The following is a 15107-nucleotide window of genomic DNA, read 5'->3' as shown; positions in this document are numbered from 1 at the left end:
CAGAATTAAAATGTATTAATATAACTTTGAAAATCACTGTGGGCTTTGGCAACAGCAACTGCAGCCACTGTGTCCACCAGGCCCAAAGACCCTCAAACACTGCGTCCTGTTGAAATTAAAGCTAAGGCTGCAAGCCTCTTCTGGGACATGACAGATCTGAAGTAAGGTTTAATCAGCTTTAAAGATTTAAAACCTCTCTCCCCAGATACAACAGTGATAGGAAGAGGGAGAACGGATGAGGGACTAAAATTTGAGTTCTTAGACTCCTGTCCCAATCACTTTGTAGCTGAATTAATGCTGCCGATTTTGGCAGAGAACGGACTACAGTGGGGCCTGGAGAGACTGAAGCAGAAACAGAAATGGCCAAATCGTCTAAACAAACTGAATCAATTCAATTTTTGCTTCCAGACATATAAATCCTCTTCCCCGATTTAGGAATGGTGCAGATTACTTTTAACATTTTTGAAATATTTCCTTTTCTCAAAAACACTCTTACAATGCAGAATGAGGCCCCCCTGGGGCACAGGGTCTAGATTGCATCATTGCTATGTTTCAGTAGGGGTTCCCGCAGATTTGTCATTGCAATTAGTATGTAAATGGACACCCTCCGCAGCCCATGGTAATTGCCAGTCCTGTCACTATGCCTCTGTGTCTGTTTAATAAATGTCTCCACTTCACACTATCGCTCTCCTGCAAGAATCCACACCAATACACTTTGTAAAATACTGCAGATAAAGGGTGTTAATTATGAAGAAAAGAATCAAGGGAATAAACAAAACAAAGACAAGCAATGCCAACAGGGTGACAATTGAATGTGCATTTGTTTGGAATTCAGGAGTTTTCACAGAAAAGCCAAATCACACACACACACAGAATATGCAACCACCATACAGACAATGAGAGGATTCATACCAAGTCTGCTGAAACCAAAAGCCTTCATCACAACCACAGCTTATGTGGACAGACACACTAGGACTGGCAAGCAACATACTGCCAGCATGGCTTAATTTGGTCCAAACCGAATAATGTCAATCATTTTTTTACTGTTATTTACTGGCAATAATTCAAATTATGGAAAATGCAGAATTTCAAGTTCATGTGGATATATATATCTATATATCTCTCTACCAGTCGTCCTGTCCCTGCAGCTGAAAAACACCCCCACAGCATGATGCTGCCACCGCCATGCTTCACTGTGGGGACTGTATTGGACAAGTGATGAGCAGTGCCTGGTTGTCTCCACACATACCGCTTAAAATTAAGGCCAAAAAGTTCTATCTTGGTCTCATCAGACCAGAGAATCTTATTTCTCACCATCTCAGAGTCCTTCAGGTGTCTTTTCGCAAACTCCAAGATAGAACTTTTTGGACAGGGACAGGACGACTGGTTGCAATGGAGGGAAAGATGAATGTGGCCAAGTACAGGGATATCCTGGACAAAAACCTTCTCCAGAGTGCCAAGGACCTCAGACTGGGCCGAAGGTTTACCTTCCAACAAGACAATGACCCTAAGCGCACAGCTAAAATAACGAAGAAGTAGCTTCACAACAACTCTGTGACTGTTCTTGAATGGCCCAGCCAGAGCCCTAACTTAAACCCAATTGAGCATCTCTGGAGAGACCTAAAAATGGCTGTCCACCAACGTTTACCATCCAACCAGACAGAACTGGAGAGGATCTGCAAGGAGGAATGGCAGAGGATCCCCATATCCAGGTTTGAAAAACTTGTTGCATCTTTCCCAAGACGACTCATGGCTGTATTAGCTCAAAAGGGTGCTTCTACTAAATACTGAGCAAAGGGTCTGAATACTTAGGACCATGTGATATTTCAGTTTTTCTTTTTTAATAAATCTGCAACAATTTCAAAAATTATTTTTTGTCTGTCAATATGGGGTGCTGTGTGTACATTAATGAGGGAAAAAATTAATTTAAATGATTTTAGCAAATGGCTCCAATATAACAAACAGTGAAAAATTGAAGGGGGTCTGAATTCTTTCCGTAACACTGTATGTGTGTGTGTGTGTGTGTGTGTATATATATATACATACACTGCTCACAAAAATTAAAGGAACACTTTAAAGAAACACATTAGATACATCAGATCTCAATATGAAGTTGGATATCTATACAAATAACGACAGGGCAATGTCTTAGGAACAAAAGGATGCCAAGTCTTTTAATGAAAATAAAAGTTTTCTGCCTACAGAGGGCTCAATTGTGTAGACACCCTAAAATCAGAGTGAAATGAAGATGTGGCAGGCTAGTCCATTTTTTCAAAAACTTAATTTCTGCTACTCAAAATGCTTTTCAGTACCTTGTGTGGCCCCCACGAGCTTGTATGCATGCTTGACAACGTCGGGGCATGCTCCTAATGAGACGACGGATGGTGTCTTGTGGCATTTCCTCCCAGATCTGTATGAGGGCATCCCTGAGCTGTTGTACAGTCTGAGGAGCAACCTGGCGCCTAATGGACCGAAACATAATGTCCCACAGATGTTCTATTGGGTTTAAGTCAGGGGATCGTGAAGGCCATTCAATTGTTTCAATTCCTTCATCCTTCAGGTACTGCCTGCATACTCTTGCCACATGAGGCCGGGCATTGTCGTGCATTAGGAGGAAACCAGGACCTACTGCACCAGCGTAGGGTCTGACAATGGGTCCAAGGATTTCATCCTGATACCTAATGGCAGTCAAGATGCCGTTGTCTAGCCTGTAGAGGTCTGTGAGTCGCTCCATGGATATGCCTCCAAGATCATCACTGACCAACCACCAAACCAGTCATGCTAAACGATGTTACAGGCAGCATAATATTCTCCACAGCTTCTCCTGACCCTTTCACGTCTTTCACATATACTCAGGGTGAACCTGCTCTCATCTGTGAAAAGCACAGGACGCCCGTGGTGGACCTGCCAATTCTGGTATTCTATGGCAAATGCCAATTGAGCTCCCGGTGCTGTGGAGTGAGCACAGGGCGCAGTAGACATTTGGGCCCTCAGGCAACCCTCATGAAGTCTTTCTGATTGTTTGGTCAGAGACATTCACACCAGTGGCCTGCTGGAGGTCATTTTGTAGGGCTCTGGCAGTGCTCATCCTGTTCCTCCTTGCCCAAAGGAGCAGATACTGGTCCTGCTGATTTTTTATGGACCTTCTATGGCCCTCTCCAGCTCTCCTAGAGTAACTGCTTGTCTCCTAGAATCTCCTCCATGCCCTTGAGACTGTGCAGGGAGACACAGCAAACCTTCCGGCAATGACACGTATTGATGTGCCATCCTGGAGAAGTTGGACTACCTGTGCAACCTCTGTAAGGTCCAGGTATCGCCTCATGCTACCAGTAGTGACACTGACTGCAGCCAAATGCAAAACTAGTGAAGAAACAGTCAGAAAAGATGAGGAGGGAAAAATGTCAGTGGCCTCCACCTGTTAAACCATTCCTGTTTTGGGGGTCATCTCATTGTTGCCCCTCTAGTGCATCTGTTGTTAATTTCATTAACACCACAGCAGCTGAAACTGATTAACAACCCCCTCTGCTACTTAACTGACCAGATCAATAGCCCAGAAGTTTCATTGACTTGATGCTATACTCGGATTAAAAAGTGTTCCTTTAATTCTTTTGAGCAGTATATATTATATATATATATATATAAAAATAAAGTTAATTATAGGAAAAAAACTTCTTGTTTTTGTATTACTCCCAAGAGTTTTATCAGTGGAATTGTCAGAGTTGTTTTCAGGATGAGTTTCACTGACTAGGCTAATTAAAAAGGACCTTATCTCATGCTGAGGACCTGCTTTAATTCTGAGTTCAACACATCAACGGGTCTGCCACTTATTACAAAACTGTATTGCAGTATTTGATACCACCCAGTACTTTAGTGTTTACTTCAGACTTTAAGTAAAACTATAGTACATCCACTCAACATTAATAATATCATAGCTCACCAGACCATGAGACATTTTTGTATAGCACTGAAAACTCAGAAAAGATTAATGATGCCCAGACTCACTATGAATTACACTTCTCTGAAATGGGCTCATAGACTTTCAAGTTTAGGCCTTGTTTCAGAATGAACATTCGAAAGTAGGATGAATAAAAAAAAAGGAACACTATATGATGCATATTAATAAATATTCTTTATTTTGTAAATTTTGCTCATTGCGCTTTAACATAATACATCCAAAACATTTCATTTTATAAATGGATGTCTTTGTAAAATCTTATATTCAGATAATTTTTATTTCTGTACACATTTATTTGTAGAATGTTTTGCACTAATCGCTAAGTGTCACAGTCATAGAAACAATGGAAAATTCCAATGGCTTAAAATAAGGCAGACCGTCACATATTTTAAAATGTAACAGTTTGCAAGCTTAGGAAAAATCATTTTGTGTGCTCTCCACCACCAGCTTAAATCAGATGCTAGAAATAAAAGAAAGGTGGGAAAGTGTAGACAGTGGGGTAAAAAATAATTCAAACGATTAAAAAAAAAGGGGGAAAAAGACATCCAAGTATGTAAGAAATCAGAAACAAGAAGGCGCAGTGGTCATTATGTGTAGGGCAAAATGTATTGTTAGATAACCCCAGTTGTGGTGAACCAGCCTCCACTGCAAATTTGTTTCCTGGGCTCATTTGAGCGGCAGTACGTATTGAACTTTTCTTTCAGGTGCTGTCGGTACTGATCTCTGTTGCTGTAAAATGACTGATTGTTTGCGACAAATGACTGTATCTCATCTTGTGTTAAGTAATTTTCTTCATCCGAGGTGCCTTCTGATTCATCCTAAAAAAGAAGTGTGGAAGGTTAATAGCATCTTGACCATGCACACCAATTATTTAATACCTGCGACTGCAAAGTAACTACGAGGTTGAAAACTATGCTCTTCAGACTCTGAAGGACTGCATGCATAAAACCTTAGCAGCATTGATTAAACCTACTTAGTTTAGTTTTAGAATCAAGGAAAACTGGAGCACAGTGCAGGATGCATAGTCTGGAAACCAACACTTTATGTGGTGCTGGTTCATTATAAAAGGCAGTCAGTCATATCCCACAAATACATACCCAGTGAGCTACCATTTAACTTAACAAATCTATCTTTGAGAAGTAGAAGGTAAAACTGAACTAAAATTCAAATCAAAGCCCCTGAAGCTTTGAGACATTACTAAGCACTGTGCCACATGTAAATAGAACAAAATGCACTTGGTTTTAAACTTATTCTTTAGACGGAAAACTAATTAGTAAATGTCATCTTTAGCAAAAACTTATACATTATTCATTCACTCAAAATTTCACATCATAGTACACCAAAAATGTATATAAATAATTCATTGTTCAATTTAGGATTTTAGTATTTTTTTTAATAGAAATGCTTTAAGACTATCATTAAAAACTCATGGTTCTTATTACTACAGTTTGTGTCAATCCTTCAAAGGCTAGAAGTGAATTTAGGTACTTCAGCAGACATCTTCTATTTAGTCAGGTATATGAAAATGCATTTTTTTTTTTTTTTAAATAAGAGTGACCTGGATGACAAGGAGGAGTAAATTCTCCCTGCCCCAGTCCATGGTTGATAGGTTAGTGGCTCTCAAGCTCAGAGCTATGATTACAGGTAACTAAACAATCAGCAAGTCATTTAACTGATCTCACTGTTTAATTAGGTAGTCTTTTTTCCCCAACTCTTATTTAAATTCAGAAATTCATAGCCTTATATCTTAACTCTCAACACTCTCTTCTCCCTTAATAACATCCCAAAAATGACAAACGACAAGCAGAGAACACACCAGGGCAAATGTCACAGAACGATAAAGGATGCATCTGCTTCATTGCAAGACCTACTTACATGCTCACTAGTAAACTATGACTTATATATCCAGAAAATATATCCTGGAAAAGCAGGATGATAAAAAACAATACTCATACTAAATTATTCTAGTGTAACATACACCAATTCTTACTACATTTCAATAAAAATTCAGAAAATCCAATTTTATAAATTTTGCATTATCACCAATGGAAACAGCAAAACGGACTGCTTAAATAAGTTAAGAATCTGGGTGGATCCAGGCATTTATTAGAACTCAAAACACAGTGCACTGTCCTCGTAGGAGAACCCATTAGCAGGTGATGTAGCAGAGGTGTGCAGGGGATTGATGTATCAGTTTAACTAATGCAAAACTGCAACCTTCAGCTTCACACTGCTGTGCTCTGACTGCCTGTTGTAACATTCTGACATCATACTGCATACTTGTCATATTTTAATTCAGCTTTAAAAACAGTCTGAATATTCAAAGCTAAATCAAAACTCTTCAAATATCTCTCATCAGCAAAGTGTTACTCCAGCGCAGAAGTACTGCAACCAAAAGAAGTGGAGGTGCGAACTGTGAAGGTGCGCACTGCGAAGCACCAAGGATTCATTTTTTTTGAACACATGAAAATTCTGCTCATACTGAAAACCTTTCAGAATGTTTTGCTTCATTATCAGGGCAGTTATCTTTCTAGTGTTGTTCTAGTGTGAGGTATACAATAATGCAGCAGCCAGAATTTTTAATCTACACTTGAACATATTCAGAAATTAGTTTCAGATGAAAAATGTACTGCAAAGCTTTTTTTCAACTTTAAAGTAAGGATATCAGCCTACGTTTTTGTGACTGAATGAACTTCAAACCTATCAAATCAGGCTGCTCTACACTCTTGATCTACCTTCTATAAGCTATCCTCCTTGTGATTCATTTGTGTTGTGTTTTACAGTTTTTACTTAGTAGTAGAATTTTTAAGTTGCTGTTAAAGTATATGCACAAAAAAAAGTGAAAATACTTCATGAATGCCACGACTCATTTAAAATATGGATGTCTTCTGCATTAAAGGAGTGAAGGACTGGAGAAGGGGGCAGGGTGTGGAGGACTAAAGTAACGAGTGCATTTAACGTGTTTAAGTAATCAGGAGAATTTTTGTATGGGTTTCACAAATGCATTAGGCATGTGAAGTGCCCCATTCCACTTTTTTCTTTGATCATGCCACTTTCCATGCACAGAAAATATTTTTTTTTATGGAGGAGCGTCAGTGCACGACTCACAAATACTACATGCAACATACTGCAAGCAAAAAAGCAAAATTAACAGAAATGAAGCATACAAATACATGTAGTGCTACAGAGATCATTGTACTCACAAGAAGTTCAATTAAGCTTTTAGTGCCTCTATCTACACGTGGACAAGATGACACTTTAACAGGACCACAGCTACGGTTTGTGGTTCTTCGACGTTCTGTCCAAGGTAACTGTAGGAAGTCATTTGCATTTGCACATGGACTACATCCTGCACCAGCACACCTTTCTTTGGATCGGCAACTATGCAATTCACTGTGACTGGTACCAGTGGCATCTCTATGATTTGTGTCAGGCATATAGCCTTCAAGCTTATGACACTGAAAAGGAACACAAAAATTACATATTTGTTAGTTTTCCATTTAACTATTAAATAACATAACATCTTACTCAAAAAATTGGATTGATTTAATTTGAAGAATAAAGCTTAATTGAATTTATGACAATACACCTTACAAATGTTAGCCCAATAAAGACAGCAGAAAACAATATAGTTCATTATCACAGGTAAAGAACATCTGGTCCATACTTATAACCAAGTTTATGTGGTATAGACCATTATTCTGCTGCTTTTCAAGCTCTTTAAAAAAAAAAAAAAAAGTGACAAGATTTTATTCCAAAATGCACTACAAAGAAAAAAATGTGTTCTTGAACAATTTTTTCTTTTTGGTCATATGTGACTAAAAATAAAACCATATGGAGCCCATAAAAGAATTAAATTCAATTAAAATGCATAGATTTGTTAAAGTGAAATTTCTAACCAGCTAAACTATGGAAAGAAAATGACACATTTTTGAATAAAATTGCGTCACTTAAAAAATCTTTTCATTTTTTTTTTATTTACATTTTTAGCCACCCTAATCCTACAAAGTCCTCAGTAGCCTTAAAGTAAAATGTAACATTCATTCATGTTCATTTCAGAAAATCCTTAACCGCGGTGAAACGCTACACATGTAAAGGACTGGAAATGTGTATTTAGGGAATTGAACCTTCAATCTTTCTTAGAAAAGCCCAACACTTTATCACTGAGCCAACATCACCAAATCACTAAAAAGAGTATTTCGCCATAAATTTGTATATAAATGAAGAAAATATGGTAAAATTAAATAAAAAAAAAAATTGTCTACATTGGTCTTGAATTATCGACCATTTCAGTCCAACACACTAACCACTTGACCAACACCAACCATTTTTCATATTTTCTATATCTAAAAATATAAAAATCACTACAAGTATAAGGAAAAATTTAAATTTGATGCAATTAAAAGTACAGATCCCAGGTCAAAACTGATGAAATACTGCATTGTCACCGGAGATCAGCAAGCATGCAAAGTTTGAAGGAAATCAGTTTGGTGAAAGAGGGTAAAAAAAAAAACATTGCAAAATTTGACCCAGACAGGGAGGGCAAGTTGAATAAAATCATGTAAAAATAAATTTCTTATAAATGAAGTCTTCAAAGTAAAATTCTTATTCTGCAATAAGAACTATTTTTGCCTTGTGTCTTAATTTTTGCAGATGGCAGCTCTTGGGAAGATTGATCACTTTTAAAAACTTTCTAAACTTGGATAACAATCTAACAGAAACAACAAGGATAAGAGTCTTTTAAATCACTATAACCTTTATAAGAGATTCTGTTGGATTATTAAATGGATGTGCCTTTAGAATGTGTGAGACTGCAGTGTTACTGTAATGGTATGAACCAAAATTAGTAATGTTTGTTTTTGGCAGGGCTAGTCCTCATCAAGTCTGCTAATTAACCAAAGTAGTCACACAACGGCCCCATATAAACTCTAACTGCATTGACCTCACTTTTTCACTATCTAAGACTGCATACATGATTTCAGTTGTTAACTATAGAAACTGGTCAAGACTAATCATGCTTGGTGCATCACTATATATTCTACTATAATACACAGACACATCAGGAAATTCACTGTGAAATATATGTCTTAATGAATACCCCACCGTAGACCATAATCTTGCCATGGCTTGAGCACCCTAGTGGCGTTCGGAGCTAGGTTGTTTGGGGCTTTGTGCTCCTGTTAGCGTCTCCCTTGGCAAAAAGGTGCGGATTGAAAGGTCATATAAAGAATGATTCACACTGACCCTCTTGAGGTTACAAATTAAAACAAAATACACTTTCTGGGATAGGATGTGGTGTTCACTGCCAAACACCTGGTGGTTGGGCAACCTTCATAACCTGGCCAGGCTCAGGCTTGAAACACCAATGTGGAGCTGTCTGCTGAGCTGCCACCTGCAAGATGAAGGGTGAGGATTGGAGGAATGCAAGTTTACTGGCGGGAACAACTCAATGGACTAAAACCTAGCAATGTAAACTGGCACTAAGAACCAGGAACATGATCTCTCTGGTGAGGAATGAGGCTAAATTGGTATGAGATACAGCTGGTAACACTATCACACATATGGGGTCTGGAACCAAACTTCTTGATCATTGGTGGTCTCCCTCCTGCTCTGGAGTGTGTGAAAAACCTCAAGTGGATGTGGGGATCCTCAGAAACCATTGACCGAAGGCTGTGCAGTTGGAATTTTTTCTCCAGTGGAGGAGAGGGTTACATTAATTGCAGATGAAAATTGTTTGTGTATGCACCAAACAGCTGTTCAGAGTAATCAGCCATCTTAGAGAGGGTGAGTGAGGTGCTTGAAAGTGTGCTGGCCACTGACTCAGTAGTCTTGCTGGGTGACTATAATGGTGGTCCATTTTTGAAGGAGTTATTTCTTCACAAACATGGTATACTGTATATATGCATTTGCCACATAATATTGTATTCTAAACTTGTGCATTTTCCATACATTTAAAAAGCATAAAAGACTTGGAATACATAGATGGGAGTGTTCTATCCAGGTGAGGGGTGACAAATTCTCTTAGTGAAGGAGATCTAGTATTTTGTTTAAGAGTGATGGAAAAAGGAAAGACCAGATTCAGACATGCAAGCTGTGGTGGCTTTGGCATAAAAATGGTCCTTAAGTAGATCCCAGTGTAGCTCCACAAATCCTACTGGGTAGACAACCAACAAAAGACTCAGAAAATGCTGACAGAATTATACCTGTACATCTCTGCTGGCTTGGGAATGCCTGGGAATTCCCCAGGAAGAGCTTGAATCTGTAGCTGGGGACAGGGAAGTTTGAACCTATTACCACCACAACCTTCAACCAGGAAAAGCGGGCAAGTGATGACATGAGACTTTTGTGGAACTGCAACTCATATTTTATTTGCTTAAATACTACTTAAATTAATTGTATTTTTGAATTGAAGATGCTATATTATATGTGATTAACTGCTTGCTTACTCTATGAATAGAATGTATATTTTATCAAAACAGCTTTAATGAGAAAATACTATTAGGTCCAATAAATTTGACAATCCCATCTCTCTATTATAAAAAAAAAAAAAAAATCTTGGAAGGAGACCAGACATGATTTTTCTCTGAGACACTTTAATGTCCCACGAGACAAGGCAGTGAGAGAAAAGGACAACTGCTATACAGGCTTTTAAATGTTCGAAGAGCTGCGCAACATGCAGATCATGCAGCATGGCGGCAACAGCAGCAAGCCAACAGCTGATTGAGGAAAGATGAGGTTTAAAAAAAAAGAAAGAAAATAAGTATTTGTTTCCCATTGTATCACCGTTTAAGAGGGGGTTTTGGAAGAACGACCGCATCTTCTTAGTGTGTGTTCAGCCCCCCTCTTCACAATGCCCGTGCTATTTGATGGTGGGAGGGCTAGCGAAGTGAGCTGGGAGCCCAGCCCCCTAGAGTGTTTTATATATATAAAAGACTTCAAAGGAAGTGATTGAGGTGCCTAAAGAACTGCTCTCTATCACATTCATTCTACTAAAAACAGCAATACTTTAAAGTGAATGCTTAGTAAGTCTCATAGTATTCTAGGCATGGATTTACATTAGAAAACCTATTAAAAACAAACAACATGACCTGAAGTTGATAACGTGCCTAAGTTGACTTATTTTTCCCCCATCATTGGGCTTGTGTTTCAAGGCTAATGAGATTCTAAATGGTGCAAATCTACGGCTATTAATTATTACCAAACTGCTGTAAACAGTGAATGGAAAAATACTGTGTATTTAAATATATTATGCAACATTGAAGGTGTATGATATATATTGTATAATGCATTTGTAAGTGATCAGGAGTACAGTACAAGCTATACATTTAGGCATAACCAAGTTATGGCTAAAAGTGAAATTGTTTTACTCTTTTTTTGTGCAGTATAAAACCGTAAATGAAACTAATGTTATATAGCCTAAATAAAACGGCCAGATATAATACAAAACTGGGAAATTTCATTTGATTACACAATAATTGACCACCACATTCACTCTCTTTCAAAAAACACAACATTAAGTAAAGCAAAAACTGAAAAGAAAAAAAAACAAAAAAAAACATACTTGTTCGTTGCCATTTAAAGAGCTTTTACTTTTCTTTTTCTTCTTTTTATTTTTACTTTTTAGGTTCTCCTCTGCATTGGCCCAGCATTCAACACAACTGTCACCATCATCTTCTTTATCTTCAACACATTGATGAACACAGGAGTAGTCACCTTTAAAATTGAAAAAACAGATTGTCTGAGTTTAGCACTGTACATTTTGTAAGTTCAGCTCATCACCACAAATGTATCTATTTTTGAAATATTGAAACAGATTATTTCAGCCAGGATAAGGAATTAAGTGATAATGTGAACTTTTACCTCCGGTAATGTATTTTGTGGACGCTTGTATCCGTTGCTTCTGAAATCTTGTGCGAAGCAAATATGTGCATAGGCTGCCAGACTACAAAATCCTTAACAATAACCCAATTAAGAGTTTATGTGGCAATATACAGTAACCTAATCACTTACAGAGAAATCTACTTCAAATAATCATAATTCTCATAATATCCCAATTTCTCTGTTTGGAATAGGGGTTTAGGGCATTTTATAAGTCAAGTTTCAGAGAATACTTAAGTTTTCCTTTTTTATTGTTTTATATTTCACCTTATGCAATTTCTTCTATTAGGAATTTGTTAATTTTTGCATACCCCGAGGGGTCACAGCGCTGAGCTATACAGTGTTTCTGGAGCAACCGCAGGTTAAAGGCCCTGCTCAAGGGCCCAGCAGAGTAGGATGCCTTTTGGCAGTAACGTGGATTTGAACCAGCAACCTTCCGGATAGCAGCACAGATCCCTTAGGCTCAGAGCCACCACTGAAATGCATATAAACAATTAACATAAGAAAGCTTCATTGAGATGTTTTTGCCAAGCTAGACTACCTAGAGAAAAGCTACAGACTATAAAACAACATGCAAACTCCAAACGAACAGAGAACAGGTGTGGTAGGATATATTTCCTAACTGAAAAGTAAATGAGCAATTTAAAATTAACTATTCTGGAGTGCAGAATGCGTCACCGGCTTGTTTTGAAGCTGCCACTTTGCATTCAATGCTAAAATTGCTTGGGTAATAGGCAACATTTGCCTTTTTACATAGGATGTGGTGGGAGAGGCAGAGACATGAAAATCAACACGTAAAGCTAATTTGTTCAAAAATAAAAGATTTATACTACTGTAGAATAAGAGTCCCTGGCTGTTTCTTTATTAAACACAGAAGACTGCTTTCTGAATGGCATCAGAGAGACAGTTTTTACAATAAGCAAGAATTTCCCACAAAAATACATTTTTGAGATTTTTTGGGGATTGAGGACAGATGGAAGATTTGTTATGACATTGCTAGAGTCACTGAAAAACAAACAAAAACAGTATGTGATGCATGAGAAACACAAACATATTACTTCTGTATGGCAGATAGACCACTGAAATGTTGTGTAGTGCCGTGTAGCTTCAAAAGCCGAGGTTCCAACACTCCAATTCTAGTCAGATCAAGAGTGCGTGGGTTTTAAGTTCTACCTTTACTCTGTAAGAGACGGGTGCAGAACACTGTTAGGCCTGGTTTTTGGCTATGGACTGTCCACTACATGCGAGTTCAGATACTTTACACGCTGTATGTCTTGAAGGGCAACTTGCATGCAAGCACAATGATAGTGATAGTATGTAACTAAGTAACCAATTTACTTGTAAAATAATGCAAGTTTTGCTAAATAAAATAAAAAATGAATACAGTACATATAATAATTTCAGTGCTTCTCTCAATTTTAAATTGCGTTATGTATGTGTATGAGTGTAGGAGGCTCTGTACGGGAGAGATTTTCTTGGCTACCTTGTGGATCTGGTGTCCAGAATTCCAATTCTCTGCCTGGTTGCTGTCTGTGCATCTACAGGTTATACTACAGATAGTCCCTGTGCTCCCCACTTCCTAAAGATGGCAGCATTACAGTATTTGGGTCTAAGTGTTTCCCATGCACGTATGCGCATGACTGGCCTATTTGATGAACTGACAGCCATAAAATATAAACTTCCAAATTTAAAATAACAGAGAAGTGGTTAATTTGCTTTTAGGAGTGCACACTTTATTTTATTATCAAAACTAAGTTAAAAACTGTGTTTAAACCATCCATCAATTTCCTATCCTCTAATGTGAAAGGCAGTTTAAAAAAAAAAAGCTTTCAGCTTGAATATTTTAAAACCCTTCCATCCACTCTCTAAATAGTATGGTTACTGTATGCAAGAAACCTTGAGATTTGTTCAGGACTCGGCCTATTGTTACTACTGCTGCCTCACAATTCCCATGGTTAATTAAATATGTACAGTTTTTTTTTGGGATATTCCAGTTTCCTGCCAAGATCCAAACAAGTGTGTTTATTAGTTTAAAACTTGAGCAGATGTGCGTCTTATATTGTTGTCTTGTCCTGGTCTAAATATTATCTGGCGCAAGATGTGCACAGGATCTCTAAAAGAGATAAGGCTTGTTCAGTTTACTGTTTCTCACAAAAAAAATTGGTGTAAAGGAAGATGTCACAAGTGGCAACTTTAATTCCTATAACACATGAAGCCAGCAAATTACTAGTGATTTTTTTTCCCCTCCAAGCAAAAAGACAAACAACAAAACACTACTGACTTGGTACTAGCATAAAGGAATTCTTTTCTGGCAGAAAAGTGGGCTGCCACTAGCAAGTAATGATGGGTGGTATTTCCCATACTACTGTTGTGAGCCATTTCGTCTGGACTTGACTGCACATATAAACACATAGACACAAACACAAATGTAAAGTTGTTTTACTAACTGAAACCAAGCTAATCAACCATCAGCTTTGACAATCATGTGGCCACCAATACAAGGAAAAAAAAATAGTTGGATGTGAATTTCTCTCTCTCGTTATACAATACCCAAGCACACAGCCATTAAGGTCCCATTTCCACCAATCTTCACTATGCTATGAAACTGCTTCAAGTTTTCCCATTTTACCAATACCTCCACCTTAACTAATAATTTGTCAAAGCATCATAGGTGGAAGTGTTCTGCTTGACACGCTGGTATGTCAGGATGAAAAGTTTGTGCCATGTTAGAAAAATGTAAGTAAATTAAGATGAAACTTGCTATAACTTGTCCTGCTTTCTGTGTAAGGCTGTAATACTGAATAGGAACTCAACTTATTGATGTAAGAACAAAAAGATGAAAAAACTGATAAATGAGTGGATCGCTTACATGATTTTATGTTGTCAGTGTGGAAAGCTTAGGGCAGTGGTTCCCAAAGATTTTTTTTTTTTTAAGGTAAGTCCCACTTTTGGGTGAGAATTTTGTTTGTGACCCCCACTACCATACTCAACCCCAACAGTAAACAAATAACTGCTGAAGTGCAGTAAAATAGTTATCAAATAATAGAAATACTGGCAGCATCTGTTGTGCAGTAGTAGCGCAATTTGTTTGCCTTTGTTCTTCAAATTTCCTATACTTTCCACCATGTTCGAAAAAGCTTGTGCTAATTATTATTAATTGCTGCATTGTTGCTCAATGGCACTGGAGTCTTCTGGAAGTTTCAATTCAGCTTTAATTATATAAGCAGCGAAGTGCAATAAGGTACTGTTTCCAAGCGGTGGTGTTGATTTTTGA

The 15107-nt window shown here is 37.8% G+C and overlaps 1 protein-coding gene across 6 annotated transcripts in view; it reads right to left on the bottom strand.

Annotated features, from left to right (window-relative positions):
• Window positions 1–4107: 4107 nt before the first annotated feature.
• ggnbp2 (gametogenetin binding protein 2) overlaps window positions 4108–15107 on the bottom strand; it is a 41566-nt gene continuing 30566 nt past the window's right edge. For all 6 annotated transcript variants that reach the window (XM_039756831.1, XM_039756836.1, XM_039756832.1 and 3 more), the window contains exons 12-14: window positions 11517–11668; window positions 7159–7413; window positions 4108–4773 (exon numbers count right to left, since the gene is read on the bottom strand). In XM_039756831.1, coding sequence (XP_039612765.1) covers window positions 4567–4773; window positions 7159–7413; window positions 11517–11668 — 614 coding nt within the window. In that variant the 3' untranslated portion in view covers window positions 4108–4566. The remainder of the gene's footprint in view (window positions 4774–7158; window positions 7414–11516; window positions 11669–15107) is intronic.

Source organism: Polypterus senegalus, chromosome 6 (assembly GCF_016835505.1).
Source record: "Polypterus senegalus isolate Bchr_013 chromosome 6, ASM1683550v1, whole genome shotgun sequence".
NCBI lineage: Eukaryota > Metazoa > Chordata > Cladistia > Polypteriformes > Polypteridae > Polypterus > Polypterus senegalus.
Note: the sequence above shows the minus strand (reverse complement) of the source record. Positions and strands in the feature narration are given on the sequence as shown.